The 18,524-nt window shown below is 38.6% G+C and overlaps 2 protein-coding genes across 2 annotated transcripts; one reads left to right on the forward strand and one right to left on the reverse strand.

The window, feature by feature from the left end:
• Nucleotides 290-16,355, forward strand: LOC109819425 (protein TPR2-like). The gene is made up of 36 exons (XM_020385146.1): nt 290-910; nt 990-1,169; nt 1,254-1,367; nt 1,457-1,615; nt 2,076-2,253; nt 2,366-2,492; nt 2,579-2,688; nt 2,787-2,925; nt 3,039-3,148; nt 3,280-3,349; nt 3,479-3,552; nt 3,619-3,714; nt 3,816-3,911; nt 4,250-4,377; nt 4,600-4,834; nt 4,924-5,088; nt 6,036-6,159; nt 6,246-6,355; nt 6,454-6,592; nt 6,707-6,816; nt 6,948-7,017; nt 7,147-7,220; nt 7,287-7,382; nt 7,484-7,579; nt 7,918-8,045; nt 8,268-8,502; nt 8,592-8,756; nt 8,868-8,935; nt 9,772-9,850; nt 10,365-10,475; nt 10,581-10,760; nt 10,878-11,006; nt 14,143-14,238; nt 14,421-14,606; nt 14,864-15,036; nt 15,837-16,355. Exons 1-36 carry the CDS (start codon nt 831-833, stop codon nt 16,054-16,056), a joined length of 4,650 nt encoding a protein of 1,549 aa, XP_020240735.1. The 5' UTR covers nt 290-830; the 3' UTR covers nt 16,057-16,355.
• Nucleotides 17,007-17,981, reverse strand: LOC109819426. The gene has a single exon (XM_020385149.1). It carries the CDS (start codon nt 17,979-17,981, stop codon nt 17,007-17,009), a length of 975 nt encoding a protein of 324 aa, XP_020240738.1.

The following is an 18,524-nucleotide window of genomic DNA, read 5'->3' on the forward strand; positions in this document are numbered from 1 at the left end:
AGTGCAGATGCCTTTTCTGTGTTCTCAAATGACGGTTCTAGCCCTCAGTCTGCCTCGTAACCGACAAAGGCCTTTCTTCCCCATTCTACCCCTGAGACGTGACGAGTGGTTCCTTTGATTTCACCATAATGCCCCCAAATCGTACAGGAAGTCAGATTTTGATGTGACGTTATAGGGGCAGAGCGGTAACTGCGAGGGGTGTTATAGGGCTATGAGGGTAATTGAGGGAGAGAGCTAATCGCAAGGATTTTTTCTCGCTTGGCGATATAAATGCGAGAGAGGAAAGAGATAAAGGGGGGCTGAGAGAGAGAGCAGAAGCAGGAGCTATATAAAGGCGAAAGATAAGAGAGAGAAAATAGAGAGAGAGAGAGAGAGTCTCGAAACCCTAGAAATCGAAGGTAGACTCCATTTCTGAGCTTCGAATCTCGTCGGAGCTCAAACCCTAGCGTTGATCGGAAGCCAGATCGAGGGTCTAGCTTCGTGTTGCTTCAGATCCGGCTGTGGATCGTTGAGACGAGCTCGATCTCTGGTTCGATGGGGATTCGGTAGGGTTTTTCATCGTTTTCCTTGATCGTTTTCGTCGATTTTGGGTGTTTGGATTCAATTTGGCCGGTGGTTTGGTGTATTTATTTAATATATTTGAGGTTTATTGGAGGTTCGGTTGTTGGGGGCTTAATTATTATTTCCGAGATAAGGAAAGGGTAAAAAAGGGAAAGTAGCGGGGAAGTAGAGGTTACGCTTGGAAGTGAGGAAGGAAGGTGGGTTTTGTCGTTTTTCTGTAGAGAAAAGAAACTGACTTTGCGCTGGAGCGTTTAGGGGTCGCGGGAACTATGTCCTCTTTGAGTAGGGAACTCGTTTTCCTCATACTCCAGTTTCTGGATGAGGAGAAATTCAAAGAGACTGTTCATAAGTAAGTCATCCTCCATTTTCTTTGAATTAAAAAAAAATCTGTCGGAGTTCTCAAATTTTGGTACATTTTGGGACTTTAGGTTGGAGCAGGAGTCGGGTTTTTACTTCAATATGAAGCATTTTGAGGATCAAGTTCAGGCAGGAGAATGGGATGAGGTCGAAAAGTATCTCGGCGGGTTTACAAAGGTTGAGGACAATAGATACTCGATGAAAATCTTCTTTGAGATCAGAAAGCAGAAGTACCTCGAAGCTCTGGATAGGTGTGTGTTTCAAGTTGATGCCTGTATCCTGATTTTTGCCAGTTTTTATTTGTTTTTTAAACTTAGCTACTCTGTTTATTTCAGCCATGATAGAGCAAAAGCCGTGGAAATTCTTGTTAAGGATCTTAAAGTCTTTGCTTCTTTCAATGAAGAGCTTTTTAAGGAGATTACCCAATTGCTGACCCTGGAGAATTTTAGGTATTTCAGTTTGTATGCTCTTGTGATGTTGTGATCTTTTAATTTTTGATAATGCATTAAAAAACTCATTTCCCCCCTTAATTGTGCAGGCAGAATGAACAATTGTCGAAGTATGGGGATACAAAGTCGGCTAGAAATATAATGCTCTTGGAGCTTAAGAAGCTTATTGAGGCTAACCCCTTGTTTCGCGACAAGCTTACATTCCCAGGCTTCAAAGCTTCTAGACTACGGACCTTGATCAACCAAAGGTATTGCAATACCTCTGTACTCATTATACAAGTTCTTCCTTTACGTCCATTATATGATTAACCTATTGACGTATTCTCAAATATGGTTTTCGGCATATAAGAAATACACCACTTTGCTATAGCTGGCGAATAGATGCAGTCTGAGCTATTTGTATATTTATATCTTTACTTGGTCTATTGCGAGTCACACCATATATAACACAGGAATTCCCTAAACGAAGATACATAATACAAGACGCTCTATTTACTAATTCAAATTTTGCCATTAAGGACAACTTTCAGATATTTAGTTGATGTCAAATGAGCTATTTAATGTTCAATTTTCGAGAATTGGTAGAATGCTGCACATACAGGAAACGCTGTAGACTTATTTATCCCTTATAATCTGTTTACTTACTTATTTCGTGAACTTGTATTAGCCAATTGATTACTATGCTTATTATATGTATATTGGTTTTAGTCTTAATTGGCAGCATCAGCTTTGCAAGAACCCTCGCCCCAACCCTGACATTAAAACACTTTTTACGGATCACACGTGTGCTCCTACTAACGGAGCAAGGCCGCCGCCACCAACCAATGGTCCCCTTGTAGGGCCAATTCCTAAGTCCGGGCCGTTTCCTCCTCTAGGTGCTCATAGTGTAAGTGAGGAGTACCACAATTGTCAAATATTTCTTGCTTTTCCCAATCCTTTCTAAGGTTTAAAAAGCTTTGATTTTTGATTTTTAATTTGTGATATTTCTTCCCATGCAGCCATTTCAGCCTGTTGTTTCTCCATCAGCAAGTGCAATTGCAGGTTGGATGACAAGTGGCAATCCATCCATGCCCCATGCTGCTGTGGCTCAAGGGCCTCCGGGTCTTGTGCAGCCTCCTAATACAGGTGAGCCAATCAAATGTCCTATGTTTTTCGGCACATGATATGGCGTTGGACGTTACGTGCTTAGTTGAGTGCATATGTTTTCCCAGCTGCATTTCTGAAGCACCCCAGAACCCCTACAAGTGCTACAGGTATGGATTATCAAACAGCTGACTCTGAACACTTGATGAAAAGAATGCGAACTGGCCAATCAGATGAGGTACATTAACCTTTTTAGCAATTAGAATATTATTTGTATGTAAGTTGATTAATTTTTATAGCTGACATGTATGCCATAATAACTAAATACCTTTTTAGGTGTCATTCTCTGGCGCATCACATCCATCCAATGTTTATTCCCAAGACGATCTTCCCAAAAGTGTAGTACGAACACTTAATCAGGGCTCTAATGTCATGAGCTTGGATTTCCATCCGCAACATCAAACATTTCTTTTAGGTAATTTCTTGTATTAATGTGGGAATTATGAAATTACAATTTTTTATTAGCATTTTGCAGTGTTTTCCCCTTGATTTAATGAAGTCGTGTTCCTGCCTTTATCAACCCCATAGTTGGAACAAATGTTGGTGACATTGGAATATGGGAAGTGGGATCTCGAGAAAGGATAGCACACAAGAACTTTAAGGTCTGGGATGTCCAAAATTGTTCAGTGCCTCTACAGGTATCTACTTGAAATGTACCTTTCCAAACAAAACTTCATAACATGATTACCATAATAGTTCTAATTCGTGTTCGTTTTGTTGGATTTTCTCATCTCGATCTATTCCTAATAAAACTTGCTCCAATTTACAGGCGGCCTTGATGAAAGATGCAACAATATCTGTCAACCGCTGTTTATGGAGCCCTGATGGTTCTGTTATTGGTATTGATTAATTCAATTGCTTTTCTTATTTAATGATGTTCCATTTATAGATGGATTCCTTCCTTCCTTGTGGGGCGAGTTAGTGCAACGAGATTTTCTCACTGGTAATTTTGCTCTGCTCTCTGCTAGGTGTTGCATTTTCTAAACATCTCATACAGACATATGCTTATATTCCTAATGGAGAGCTCAGACAACAGTTAGAGGTGAGTTGTAATTTTGATGTCTGTAGGCAACCATATATCAATCACTCACATGTTCCGTCTGCATAGATTGATGCTCATGTAGGTGGTGTCAATGACATTGCATTTTCGCATCCCAATAAGAGCTTGTCTATTATCACATGTGGTGATGATAAGACCATTAAGGTGAGGATGACGAGGATATCTTCAAGTTTTAACCTCTCTAAGTTTAAATCTATTACTAACTGAATAGTATATCTTATAATGCTTAATTACATGAATTGCAGGTGTGGGATGCTACTACTGGACAAAAACAGTATCTGTTTGAAGGCCATGAAGCTCCTGTATATTCTGTTTGTCCTCACCATAAAGAGATGATACAGGTTTCTGTCTTCACTGGCCCCTATTTTATTCTTTCACAAATCTAAGTATAACTAGTTATAGTACATTAGGCTTCCTTATTTGTTTCTATGATGTTGTGGGGATATGGGCTGGGTTAGTTGGGAATATTTTCTCGTGAATTAGGTTCTATAGGTATTAGTGGCATACCTTTGAGATTTCTGTCTTAACTGGCCCCTATTTTATTCTTTAAAAAAATCTAAATATAACTAGTTTCTACTCTAAACTTCCTTATTTGTTTCTTTGATGTCGTTGGGAATTAGGTTCTATAGGTATCAGTGTCATACACTTGAGATCTGTCTCACCTTAGCTTCGTTTGCAGTTTATATTCTCCACTGCTGTTGATGGAAAGATCAAAGCATGGCTATATGATTATGCTGGGTCTAGAGTTGATTATGATGCCCCTGGCCTCTGGTGCACAACAATGTCATACAGTGCTGATGGCTCAAGGTAAAATTTGATGCAGTGCTTTATTTGTGATATTAACATTATTAATCTAATTTTGGTCCGAGAAAGTGATGACTTCTTTTTCTACATTATTTTTTGTCATGATCGTAGTTTGTATGCAACAGATGTTGAGTTATGCTTTTTGTTAATCTGTTCTCAACTATATTATTATAGTCTGTTTGTTAGCTTTTAAAAAAGTCTAAATCACCTCTACACCTGTTTCAGGCTCTTTTCATGTGGAACTAGTAAAGATGGGGATTCCCATTTGGTTGAGTGGAATGAAACAGAAGGAGCCATTAAAAGGACATATTCTGGATTCAGGAAACGGTCTCTTGGTGTCGTACAGTTTGACACAACCAGGAACCGTTTCTTAGCTGCTGGAGATGAATTCGTGATTAAATTCTGGGATATGGACAACACCAATTTACTGACTACAACAGATGCAGAGGGTGGTTTGACCGTAAGTACCATTCTATTTGCTGGATTCTCTCTACATCATCAACTTCAAGACTTAAAACTTCCCCCCTTATAATTGCCTCTTTGCTTCAGGCAAGTCCTCGGCTGAGATTTAATAAAGAAGGGTCCTTGCTTGCTGTTACGACCAATGACAATGGAATTAAGATCTTAGCAAACGCTGATGGACAACGCTTGCTAAGGATGCTGGAGAGCAGGACTTTTGAAGGCTCTCGAGGCCCTCAGCAAATTAGTTCCAAGGTAACACTACTACTGTACTTTATGTCATAATCAAATCTCCCCCCCTTACACGCCGTAAACCAACCAAAGATGCACAAGTAATTTAAAGATCCTTGCACAAATAGCTTGCAGATTCAAGCAGTGAGTTCCATGCACTATTTTGCTTACTATGATGAAGAAGTTACTACTTGGAGTCTTATGTGAGATCTAATCAGCCCGATTATGGACAACGAATATAAGTCATATGAGCTCCTTGTCCAGTCAGCCTATTTTTGGTTATAATTTTCACCACTTGGTAGTTGTCTTTCCATTCGAGGAATTCTTAGGTGTTCTATGAGCACCAAGTGGCATACACCACCCCAACAGGAGGAGGCCATGTGGCATAAACAATTTAATCTCCTTCTCATTTGTTAGTGGTTTGTGCCACATGGGCTTCTCTGATGGGGGTGGTGCTGCATGCACTTCGGTTCTCATTGAGCACTTAAGAATTAGTCCGTTCATTTACTTCTGCACAGCCCACCAAATCCAGTCTGTGAATCTTAATTAACCCATTGATCTTAACTAGCTGAACTGGAAAATTCTCAATTTGTTCCATGGTCTTGACCCTCCATTTCTTAATGTATCAAAATCTTACTTTTGACAGCCAGTGTATATAAATATGTAGAACTTACTGTAAAATATAGGATAGTTTTGTAGCATGAAATATTTAAATCTTCTGGCTAATGCGTAGTGGGTGTTTATTGTTGGTTAATTGCTGATTGGTCCGTCATGAGTTATAGGTCTTATGTTAGATTATATTATCCTGTTGATTATTTCATCATGGCAAAAATGGAAAGCTTTGAAGCATCTGCCGGTGGCATAGCAGCATTTTGTCTCATATGAAATGATTTCATTAAACTGTCTTTATAGTCTTGCATATCACATTAGGACTGAACTGATAAATACCTGGTCATTCTTCTCTTTCTTAGTTGGACATTTGTGTTTCTCCATCAGCAAGTGCAATTGCAGGTTGGATGACAAGTGGCAATCCATCCATGCCCCATGCTGCTGTGGCTCAAGGGCCTCCGGGTCTTGTGCAGCCTCCTAATACAGGTGAGCCAATCAAATGTCCTATGTTTTTCGGCACATGATATGGCGTTGGACGTTACGTGCTTAGTTGAGTGCATATGTTTTCCCAGCTGCATTTCTGAAGCACCCCAGAACCCCTACAAGTGCCACAGGTATGGATTATCAAACAGCTGACTCTGAACACTTGATGAAAAGAATGCGAACTGGCCAATCAGATGAGGTACATTAACCTTTTTAGCAATTAGAATATTATTTGTATGTAAGTTGATTAATTTTTATAGCTGACATGTATGCCATAATAACTAAATACCTTTTTAGGTGTCATTCTCTGGCGCATCACATCAATCCAATGTTTATTCCCAAGACGATCTTCCCAAAAGTGTAGTACGAACACTTAATCAGGGCTCTAATGTCATGAGCTTGGATTTCCATCCGCAACATCAAACATTTCTTTTAGGTAATTTCTTGTATTAATGTGGGAATTATGAAATTACAATTTTTTTATTAGCATTTTGCAGTGTTTTCCCCTTGATTTAATGAAGTTTTGTTCCTGCCTTTATCAACCCCATAGTTGGAACAAATGTTGGTGACATTGGAATATGGGAAGTGGGATCTCGAGAAAGGATAGCACACAAGAACTTTAAGGTCTGGGATGTCCAAAATTGTTCAGTGCCTCTACAGGTATCTACTTGAACTGTACCTTTCCAAAAAAAACTTCATAACATGATTACCATAATAGTTCTAATTCGTGTTCGTTTTGTTGGATTTTCTCATCTCGATCTATTCCTAATAAAACTTGCTCCAATTTACAGGCGGCCTTGATGAAAGATGCAACAATATCTGTCAACCGCTGTTTATGGAGCCCTGATGGTTCTGTTATTGGTATTGATTAATTCAATTGCTTTTCTTATTTAATGATGTTCCATTTATAGATGGATTCCTTCCTTCCTTGTGGGGCGAGTTAGTGCAACGAGATTTTCTCACTGGTAATTTTGCTCTGCTCTCTGCTAGGTGTTGCATTTTCTAAACATCTCATACAGACATATGCTTATATTCCTAATGGAGAGCTCAGACAACAGTTAGAGGTGAGTTGTAATTTTGATGTCTGTAGGCAACCATATATCAATCACTCACATGTTCCGTCTGCATAGATTGATGCTCATGTAGGTGGTGTCAATGACATTGCATTTTCGCATCCCAATAAGAGCTTGTCTATTATCACATGTGGTGATGATAAGACCATTAAGGTGAGGATGACGAGGATATCTTCAAGTTTTAACCTCTCTAAGTTTAAATCTATTACTAACTGAATAGTATATCTTATAATGCTTAATTACATGAATTGCAGGTGTGGGATGCTACTACTGGACAAAAACAGTATCTGTTTGAAGGCCATGAAGCTCCTGTATATTCTGTTTGTCCTCACCATAAAGAGATGATACAGGTTTCTGTCTTCACTGGCCCCTATTTTATTCTTTCACAAATCTAAGTATAACTAGTTATAGTACATTAGGCTTCCTTATTTGTTTCTATGATGTTGTGGGGATATGGGCTGGGTTAGTTGGGAATATTTTCTCGTGAATTAGGTTCTATAGGTATTAGTGGCATACCTTTGAGATTTCTGTCTTAACTGGCCCCTATTTTATTCTTTAAAAAAATCTAAATATAACTAGTTTCTACTCTAAACTTCCTTATTTGTTTCTTTGATGTCGTTGGGAATTAGGTTCTATAGGTATCAGTGTCATACACTTGAGATCTGTCTCACCTTAGCTTCGTTTGCAGTTTATATTCTCCACTGCTGTTGATGGAAAGATCAAAGCATGGCTATATGATTATGCTGGGTCTAGAGTTGATTATGATGCCCCTGGCCTCTGGTGCACAACAATGTCATACAGTGCTGATGGCTCAAGGTAAAATTTGATGCAGTGCTTTATTTGTGATATTAACATTATTAATCTAATTTTGGTCCGAGAAAGTGATGACTTCTTTTTCTACATTATTTTTTGTCATGATCGTAGTTTGTATGCAACAGATGTTGAGTTATGCTTTTTGTTAATCTGTTCTCAACTATATTATTATAGTCTGTTTGTTAGCTTTTAAAAAAGTCTAAATCACCTCTACACCTGTTTCAGGCTCTTTTCATGTGGAACTAGTAAAGATGGGGATTCCCATTTGGTTGAGTGGAATGAAACAGAAGGAGCCATTAAAAGGACATATTCTGGATTCAGGAAACGGTCTCTTGGTGTCGTACAGTTTGACACAACCAGGAACCGTTTCTTAGCTGCTGGAGATGAATTCGTGATTAAATTCTGGGATATGGACAACACCAATTTACTGACTACAACAGATGCAGAGGGTGGTTTGACCGTAAGTACCATTCTATTTGCTGGATTCTCTCTACATCATCAACTTCAAGACTTAAAACTTCCCCCCTTATAATTGCCTCTTTGCTTCAGGCAAGTCCTCGGCTGAGATTTAATAAAGAAGGGTCCTTGCTTGCTGTTACGACCAATGACAATGGAATTAAGATCTTAGCAAACGCTGATGGACAACGCTTGCTAAGGATGCTGGAGAGCAGGACTTTTGAAGGCTCTCGAGGCCCTCAGCAAATTAGTTCCAAGGTAACACTACTACTGTACTTTATGTCATAATCAAATCTCCCCCCCTTACACGCCGTAAACCAACCAAAGATGCACAAGTAATTTAAAGATCCTTGCACAAATAGCTTGCAGATTCAAGCAGTGAGTTCCATGCACTATTTTGCTTACTATGATGAAGAAGTTACTACTTGGAGTCTTATGTGAGATCTAATCAGCCCGATTATGGACAACGAATATAAGTCATATGAGCTCCTTGTCCAGTCAGCCTATTTTTGGTTATAATTTTCACCACTTGGTAGTTGTCTTTCCATTCGAGGAATTCTTAGGTGTTCTATGAGCACCAAGTGGCATACACCACCCCAACAGGAGGAGGCCATGTGGCATAAACAATTTAATCTCCTTCTCATTTGTTAGTGGTTTGTGCCACATGGGCTTCTCTGATGGGGGTGGTGCTGCATGCACTTCGGTTCTCATTGAGCACTTAAGAATTAGTCCGTTCATTTACTTCTGCACAGCCCACCAAATCCAGTCTGTGAATCTTAATTAACCCATTGATCTTAACTAGCTGAACTGGAAAATTCTCAATTTGTTCCATGGTCTTGACCCTCCATTTCTTAATGTATCAAAATCTTACTTTTGACAGCCAGTGTATATAAATATGTAGAACTTACTGTAAAATATAGGATAGTTTTGTAGCATGAAATATTTAAATCTTCTGGCTAATGCGTAGTGGGTGTTTATTGTTGGTTAATTGCTGATTGGTCCGTCATGAGTTATAGGTCTTATGTTAGATTATATTATCCTGTTGATTATTTCATCATGGCAAAAATGGAAAGCTTTGAAGCATCTGCCGGTGGCATAGCAGCATTTTGTCTCATATGAAATGATTTCATTAAACTGTCTTTATAGTCTTGCATATCACATTAGGACTGAACTGATAAATACCTGGTCATTCTTCTCTTTCTTAGTTGGACATTTGAAATATATATATATATATATATATATATTATATATATACAAATAAAAAAAAATATAGCTGGAAATTGGCAGACATAGTAGACTCTGCTCATCTTAAAGCCTTGCGGTTGCCCGACACGATGACTGCACCAAATAAGGTAAAAATACAAGTTATATAGTACATTGTGTAATTTTTGCAGTAATAGTAAAATTGTCAGCATAAACAAAGAAATTGGACCTGGGCCATCACCCGTCAGTTAAAAAGCAATGTAACTTTTTCATTTTTATTTTAAAAACATCCATTCTTCATTTTTGTTAGGAGTGTTTCTGTTGGTGACTTGTCAACATTTGCTGGAAAAAATTACAGTTCGTGAGGGCATATTGGCCTGTACAGTCTTGATGATCAATAGCCTCGTGTTTGTAATATGCAAAGAACATCTGTAGCATGTTTCCTCCAACAAGCTATTCAAAATATAGTTGATTTTTAGGGACATGCTGTAATGAAATCTATCTTGCTTTAAATTTTCTTCTGCAAGTCTTTGGGCAGAGACTTGTTAACCAAAACAAAGTTGATCTTCAGTCTTTGTGAATTGATCATTTTACATTTATGTTTCTGTCTTTTGTGGTATATCTACTTAATGCTTATTTTGTGTGATTTATAAATCATCACAGGTTGTTCGGTTGCTATATACAAACTCTGGGTTGGCTGTCCTGGCTCTTGCCTCAAATGCTATCCATAAACTGTGGAAGTGGCAGCGTAGTGAAAGAAATCCACTTGGCAAGGTCAGCAATAGTATCGCTGCAGAACACAATCAGCAATAGTATCAACTGCAGAACACAATTCAATTTTTATCTTTTGCTTAATTTAGCTATTCTTCTTGCTTTCAGTCTACTGCCACAGTCGTACCTCAGTTGTGGCAGCCAACAAATGGTATTCTTATGACCAATGATACAAATGACAGCAATCCTGAAGAAGCAACTGCATGCATTGCTTTGTCAAAGAATGATTCATATGTCATGTCTGCTTCTGGGGGGAAAGTTTCATTGTTCAACATGATGACATTTAAGGTTTGTGCCTTGTTGCAATGTGATCAAATTTGATTTATTAGGAGTCAGGTCCTTAACATAAGATGCAGAATATACTTCTTCTTTTGGTGCGGTTTAAATATATTGAATTTTTGGTAGGTTATGACAACATTCATGCCACCCCCTCCAGCAGCGACCTTCTTGGCGTTTCACCCTCAAGATAATAATATAATTGCCATAGGGATGGAAGATTCCTCCATTCAAATATATAATGTCAGAATTGATGAGGTAATGAAGTCGAATGATTGCTTCTCTTCTGGGAGTGTCTATATGCTCTTCTTTCATTATCTGGCTAATTAAGTTTCCTATTTCTGTATTTCCTGCCATTTTATGGGAGCACTGGTAATCAATCTAATTTTCGCAATAGCTTGTGCATCTCACATCTCACCTATGCTGGAGAAATGTTTTCTGAACCCTTTTGGAGTGGAATTTGATATTGATGTCGTGCTTTCAGTTCTTGAGATATTGCTTTAATCAGCTTTTTGCTTCATGATATCTGTCTTTTCACTTCTCTACTTTGTCAATGACTGATCTAGCTTATAGCATCACGAGTTGTGATTCTTCATGCCCCAATGTCGTTGACATTTTTAGACTTCGGAGAACAAGATGAAGAGATAAATGTGTCAAGTAAAACATTCAATGATGGTCTTCGACATGCATGGTGCATTGAATTCTGTAATTAGCAGAATTTGTAACTTGTATGTCATTGAGTGCATCTATTTCGTGTCTCATCAAGATCAGATTTAATATGTTAAAAGTCAAACTGCTTCTCCTCCTATAGTTTATCTTTTCAAAAGGCGACATTCATTCTTGCTTTATGTGAGATGAGATATAGTGTTGATTTTGATTCATTCTTCTGACCAATCGTGTTGGTGCGCCATCACAACTATAATTTTAGTCGAAAATCAATCTGATAATTTCCACTTGCATGCTTAATGGCATATTTTGCATCCTTAGTGGCTTGCAATCTTACTAAGTACAGTGCTATAAAATGTGATCTTTCATCTAATGCCAAGGCAGCAAAAACAGCAAAGTCCCAGCCTTCTCTTACAAAAAACATGACCTGCACTCCTTAAAGTCTTTCTGAAAATATGTATCTGCAAATTTGACATGTTTAGTAAATGGACAAGTACAAGTTTGTATTGCATGTGTACAGTCCATGCTAGAGATCTACTACCAAATAGAAAAAAAATGAGATACAAATTGTAGTAGAAAAAGTAGGATAAGGTTCAATGCAAAACAACGATAACTGAGAAGCAAACTAAGAGGGAAAAAGCACAACAGTCTTCTGTTGAGATAACATCCCTTTAGTAATGGTAAAAAGCAGACTGGAAATTGTGCCTATTTCAACGAAAATATAGTCCTCGGGAACAAAAAATGTCAAGTGAAAGTGAAGGAACTGAAGTAGGAGTCTAGAACATAGAGTGGAAGACAAATAGCTATCATTTGAACAATGAGTATATGATCATGGATTATTGCTTTACTTCTGTAGATATAGTAAAATATGGTTGGTTTCTTATTCTTCTTAATCCTTTTATCATTCTGACGGCGTGTGCATATGGAAACAGTGGAACAGTTGAAATATGTGAAGAAAATATTTCTTAAGAGATGCCCTCCATTTGGTGCTGGAAGGTGCGTTAGAAGGAGAGAAGTATGTCTTCATGTGTACTGCTCAACTTTGGTTGTTATCACTTGATTGGTTGATCAAGTAGGAGAGCTAGTCAGTTCCTAGTTTGTGCCGAAAAAGATGCATCCCTCCTCTTTGTAGAGGCTTGGCATATCTTTCTTTTCTGCCAATGACTGTTAAATTGAGTGGAAATCCTTTACTTTTCTCCTGAGGGCTTCAGTTCTCAAGGAAGGATGTATGCGCCTTCACTTGTACTACATTTCTTTATCAATGCACATCTAGCTTGCTAGTTGCTTAGTAAGTTCTTTAGGATACTTTAAGTTTGTTGATTCATCAGCCACATTATCTAAATTGCTAAGAAAGCTAAAGAAGTGTTACTTCTAAGATATGTGTTTGAGTGAATTTCAAATAGAAAAAAGTGAAATCAGAATGGGAAATTTTTTATGTATAGTACCCTTTTGTATTATGTGAGCGTCTTTTCATTAAGACCGAAGCCAGAAAAATGTTTATAATTTCCTTTTCAATCATCTATAATTAAAACAAGCAGAAGAAAATAGACTTAAAAGTGTAAGAAACATGATATTTCATGAGTTTGGCTATGTCTTGGAGAAGACCTTTCAAATATGAATAAGGACAATTAAAAAGTCCATGTGCACAATGAATTTGTTCTCTTGAGCATGTAGAATATGTTCAAAGATGTAATTTTAAGATTTACTATTCTTATGGCGTTGGCATGAGAAGGTAAATGGACCATATGATCAGTTCTATTTGTGGTTATGGAGCATGCAAAGGCTTGATGATGATTATTGTTGCTTGCATCTGATATAGTACCCTTTTGTATTATGTGAGCGTCTTTTCATTAAGACCGAAGCCAGAAAAATGTTTATAATTTCCTTTTCAATCATCTATAATTAAAACAAGCAGAAGAAAATAGACTTAAAAGTGTAAGACACATGATATTTCATGAGTTTGGCTATGTCTTGGAGAAGACCTTTCAAATATGAATAAGGACAATTAAAAAGTCCATGTGCACAATGAATTTGTTCTCTTGAGCACGTAGAATATGTTCAAAGATGTAATTTTAAGATTTACTATTCTTATGGCGTTGGCATGAGAAGGTAAATGGACCATATGATCAGTTCTATTTGTGGTTATGGAGCATGCAAAGGCTTGATGATGATTATTGTTGCTTGCATCTGATATAGTACCCTTTTGTATTATGTGAGCGTCTTTTCATTAAGACCGAAGCCAGAAAAATGTTTATAATTTCCTTTTCAATCATCTATAATTAAAACAAGCAGAAGAAAATAGACTTAAAAGTGTAAGAAACATGATATTTCATGAGTTTGGCTATGTCTTGGAGAAGACCTTTCAAATATGAATAAGGACAATTAAAAAGTCCATGTGCACAATGAATTTGTTCTCTTGAGCATGTAGAATATGTTCAAAGATGTAATTTTAAGATTTACTATTCTTATGGCGTTGGCATGAGAAGGTAAATGGACCATATGATCAGTTCTATTTGTGGTTATGGAGCATGCAAAGGCTTGATGATGATTATTGTTGCTTGCATCTGATATGGTCATCTGTTCACACAACTAAAAGTTCTTTCATAATTATTTATTACTTGTGTTTAGCTTTACATCCGTACTATGAGGTTTGTTACTGTCTATTTTTGCTCATTTGTGCTTACCTTCTCAGCAGTGTTTCTGATTACTTTCCTGGAATTGCCTTTAGGTTAAAACCAAGCTCAAAGGTCACCAGAAGAAAATCACAGGGCTTGCATTCTCCCAGTCATTAAATGTGCTTGTCTCCTCGGGGGCTGATGCACAGGTACATTGATATGAATGATTCATATAATCAATATTCTTTCAATGAACCTCAGGTCCTTGCAAATGAAAGCAACATAAAGCTTCTGTTCCAGTTTCGTGTTGTAGGGTGTACATGTTGAAATATTTGATAATGGCCTTTTGCTTCTATTTATCTGATGGTTTTTTAATTTTTTTTTCAAACAGCTTTGTGTCTGGAGTATTGATGGATGGGAGAAGAGGAAGTCAAAATTTATTCAGTCACCTGCTGGTCGTGCAACCCCACTGGTTGGGGACACAAGAGTTCAGTTTCACAATGATCAGACACACATCTTGGTTGTTCATGAAAGCCAGATCTCCATCTACGACAGCAAGCTAGATTGCTCAAGGACGGTTAGTTCTTCCCCTTCTGATGGGTGTTTGGAGTGCATCTAACGTACTTGATGGTTCTTTATTTCTACTTGTCTACATCATATTCTTGCTTCAGTTTATCTTGAGAAGGTTTCAGGCATTCGTTGTTAGTTGACTTTTACTTCCCATAAAGTTTGGAAGATGCTTTCCTTTTTTTTCAAAACTTTAATCAATTTAGTGTGTATAAACTTGATACCCCTTTTCCATTTTCTTGTTGACCGTTCTTTTATAAAATGCAGTGGTCTCCTCGAGATTCTCTTTCTGCACCAATTTCAAGTGCAATATATTCATGTGATGGAATGTTAGTGTACGCTGGATTCTGTGATGGTGCAGTCGGAGTTTTTGATGCTGATAGCCTAAGACTTCGCTGCCGAATTGCACCCTCTGCCTATATTTCACCCCCTACTTCCAGGTAATAGTGATAAGATTTTTAGTGATACACACTTTATGGCACTTGAAGTTTTTTATTTATGGTTTAAATTGAGAATAATCTGCCCAATTTCAACCAAGTGTATATAGCTCCCAAATCTTATCTTTTCTTAAAGTTACCTCTTGGATCTTTATAGTTAGTAATCTGCCCAAAATTATAGTCAATCCCAAAAATATACTGCCCACTGTTATTGTTTTAGGCAATTAAATTGAAATATTCCTTTTATTTTGTTAAACTGATTGTTTTAAAAGCCTTAACTACCCCAAGTCTAGTTAATAAACTACAACCTGAAGTTAAACCCAAGTTCACACTTCAACTACTTAACTCCCCTCATCTCTTCTTCTCTTCCTCTGCCTGTTTGCCCTTCTTTCTCCTCACTTCCATCTTCTCTTTTCCGCACGCCTGCATCCTTCCCTCCTTATTCTCCCCCATCTTTCTCTTCTCACCGTCTCCCTACATCCTCCCCTCCCCCTTCCCCTCCTCTTTTGGCAGATTACTAAGGCACTTAGTTCTTTACCTATATATGTCCATAATATAGCTCTAAAATGTTGAGGGGATAATATTTTCACATAAATTGTTTAACTAAATTGCAGAATATTTAACTTGAGGATTTACTATCATTAAAATCTCAAATACATCAGGAGCTTGAACTTAGAAACCTTCCCAGCTTCACAACCTTAGCTAGAATAAAAAACTCCCCCCCTTCTGCTCTTTTTTGCTTTCGGATTCTGACCCATATTTATTAAAGGATTTCCTAACCTTTTCTGCCTTTTTTTTCTTAGTGGTGGAGCTGTGTATCCCATGGTGATTGCTGCACATCCTTCAGAGTCGAACCAGGTAGCACTGGGGATGAGCGACGGCACAGTCTACGTGGTCGAGCCATCTGATGCGGAGCTGAAATGGGGAGCCCCGCCGCCTCAGGAGAATGGAGGAGGAGCTCTCCCCTCCATCTCCTCCAATCCTTCAGTTAGCAGCCAGGCCTCTGAACCCCCGACGAGGTGACAAAAATCCTGTAGGGCTTTTAGAAACGCGTAGGAGATAGGTCCACGGTTTGTAACAGGAGAAAAGCTAATGAGAGTTATTTTGCTCAGATTTCAGTAAGCTATATTCCGGCTGCATCTGGGGATCACCTTTTTCTTATCCCCAATCTGACCTGCTGGGTTGTTCATGGCTACTACAACTATTATGCTTCCCTTCAGTTGTAAAGCTTATCATAGTGTTTGTCCAGATTTGTTTATTTAAGAGAAGCGGTGGCAAGATTTTTTGTGGCGTGTGATATATTTATCTCTGGAATTTGTTTTCCTCTCACATTTTCTGATGTCATCATTAGTGAATTACTGGTGACCAGCTGGGTTATTGATCATTGAATAGTTTCTGAGGGCTTTCAGAAAGGGGATTATATTGACAATAAGTAGATTCCGTCCTGTTACTCGGTGGTAGAATATTAAACGTAACCATTTTTCTCGTGAAATTTCGAAGTGAGTTGATACTGTTGCATGCAGGATAGGAACTGATATGTAATGCTCAAACTAAGTGACAGTGTGTACTAACTCCTTACAGAAAAGCATAGCAGGAAACAAAGTGAAGCTGATGGGGTTTGTTAATACCAGCCCTCGGGCATCGGCAGATAATTTCAAGTTCATATTTATCGAATGTCCGACTCTTCTGTTTGCTCTTATTTGAGGCAGTGCGATCTAGCCAGCGATTTGGATCAAATCACACAAGAATCAAATCACACAAGACCCAATCTCGTAGTTGCCCAACAAACTCAAAATAACATCAGAAATCGCTGAGAAGGTTAATCAGAGCAGCAGAAAGAAATGACGATGGAATCAGTTTCAGTAAAACTAAACTAAATAAGATTGCAGCCTGAATTGTCTTGGGAAAAATAGCAATTTAATCAATGTATGCTATACATTACAAACTAATCTTGAGCTCTAAAACACTAAGTTCTAACAGATGCCCAGTGCTAGTAAATCGTAACAGTACTCATCACCGACAGCATAAGCGGGCAATGGCATGTTCAAGCAGTCCTGCATGGCTGACATGATTTCCTCTCCCCCCTTCACACTTCTTTCCCCCTCCGCTGGCGACGGAGTTTCTTGTAGTATGTGGCCGTCTAGACAAAAGGACAAGCCGTCGAACGACGTTGAGGGTTCAACTTCGAGGCATTTCAAAAGTTGCTCTACGTCCACAGGGTCTGCTGGTTGCTGCTGCGAGGTATTTGAAGGAAGCTCGTCCAAGATTGTATTGATTTCGTCTAACGTCATTGTTAGCCCGTCATCAGCATCAACAGCGGAGGCCTGATGGGCTTCTTCTTGTTCTATCCTCTGCCTCTTGGCACATCTTTTATCCATTGGAGACCGCAACAGTCCCTGATTCATTGGAATTTGGTGAGCTCCTCCTCCTCCTCCTCCTCCTATTCTCTGCCTCTTCACTCGTCTTTGCTCCTCCACCTCCACCTCCACCAGTTCTTCCTCCAGTAACCGCACAAGTGAGAGATCATCATCATCAACATCAGCAGCGGCAACCGCATCAGCTTCCACCAAAGGCTGTGCTGCTGGCAACGAAGTTTGTTCGTCGGCCGTCTGTTGTGTATTAATAAACACTGGCGCCACCTCCTCCTCGTCCTCGTCCTTTCCCTTCCTCTTATGGATTCTGCAGAGCACCACGTCATCAGCCTTGTCATCAACAAGACGATACTCGTGCAAGATCCAGAGGGTGCTCTTCTTACTCTTCTTATCATCAAACAACTTGAACGCCAACTGCGCCCTGTGCCCAATCTCGATCTTCTCCCCGCCATTCCCAGCTTTGTGGATGGCCTTGCCCGCGGCGTGACCATCCCACAGACCCCCTTCATCGACGGTTCGGCTAAACCTCTTGGAGCCGTTGCTGCTTGCACGACGTCTCCTAGTGAAAAAGTACATCTCCTTCTCCTCCGTGTTGCAGTACGGGAAGAGGTGATGCTCTCTCTCTCTCTCTCTCTCTCTCTCTCTCTCTATCTATCTAATAAACACCTTTCCAAATTAAGGCTTCATATTTATAAGCCCAAATACAGCAATTTCCAAATAATTCATCTCCTAATCCGGGGATCAATAGGATTGTTTGCTTAGAAGTTAAGCATTAACCTTAGAATTTAAACTCCCGTGCCCTAACATAGTGCTGCTCAAATTAGGAAACACAAATCTTTTTAGAATTCTAACTACTAATAAACAGCCGACATTTTTACTCAGAAGACCCTATTATTAATTTATTTTTGTTAAAAAAAGAACAATTTGTATGCTAATTAAGACTGGGTTATCGTTGCATCTGATACGCAATATTGCAGCTAGCTACCTTCAACGATTTATGTTTATATATTATGCAACATTCATGCAAAGTAGAAATATATGTTTGATCGATCTGCAAATTAATGTTAGAAACTCCCCTTGCTCAAATGTTAGAATATTAGTATTTCGTTGTACTTATTC

Source organism: Asparagus officinalis, chromosome 8 (genome assembly GCF_001876935.1).
Source record: "Asparagus officinalis chromosome 8, Aspof.V1, whole genome shotgun sequence".
NCBI lineage: Eukaryota > Viridiplantae > Streptophyta > Magnoliopsida > Asparagales > Asparagaceae > Asparagus > Asparagus officinalis.

What these genes read in the sequence shown, in the direction of transcription:
- LOC109819425 (XM_020385146.1), top strand. Translation starts at nt 831, where the DNA reads ATGTCCTCTTTGAGTAGGGAACTCGTTTTCCTCATACTCCAGTTTCTG. An exon ending in ACCATAAAGAGATGATACAG is followed by an intron (nt 3,912 to 4,249) that starts GTTTCTGTCTTC and finishes CTTCGTTTGCAG; the next exon opens with TTTATATTCTCCACTGCTGT. An exon ending in CCCTGATGGTTCTGTTATTG is followed by an intron (nt 7,018 to 7,146) that starts GTATTGATTAAT and finishes GCTCTCTGCTAG; the next exon opens with GTGTTGCATTTTCTAAACAT.
- LOC109819426 (XM_020385149.1), bottom strand. Translation starts at nt 17,981, where the DNA reads ATGTACTTTTTCACTAGGAGACGTCGTGCAAGCAGCAACGGCTCCAAG.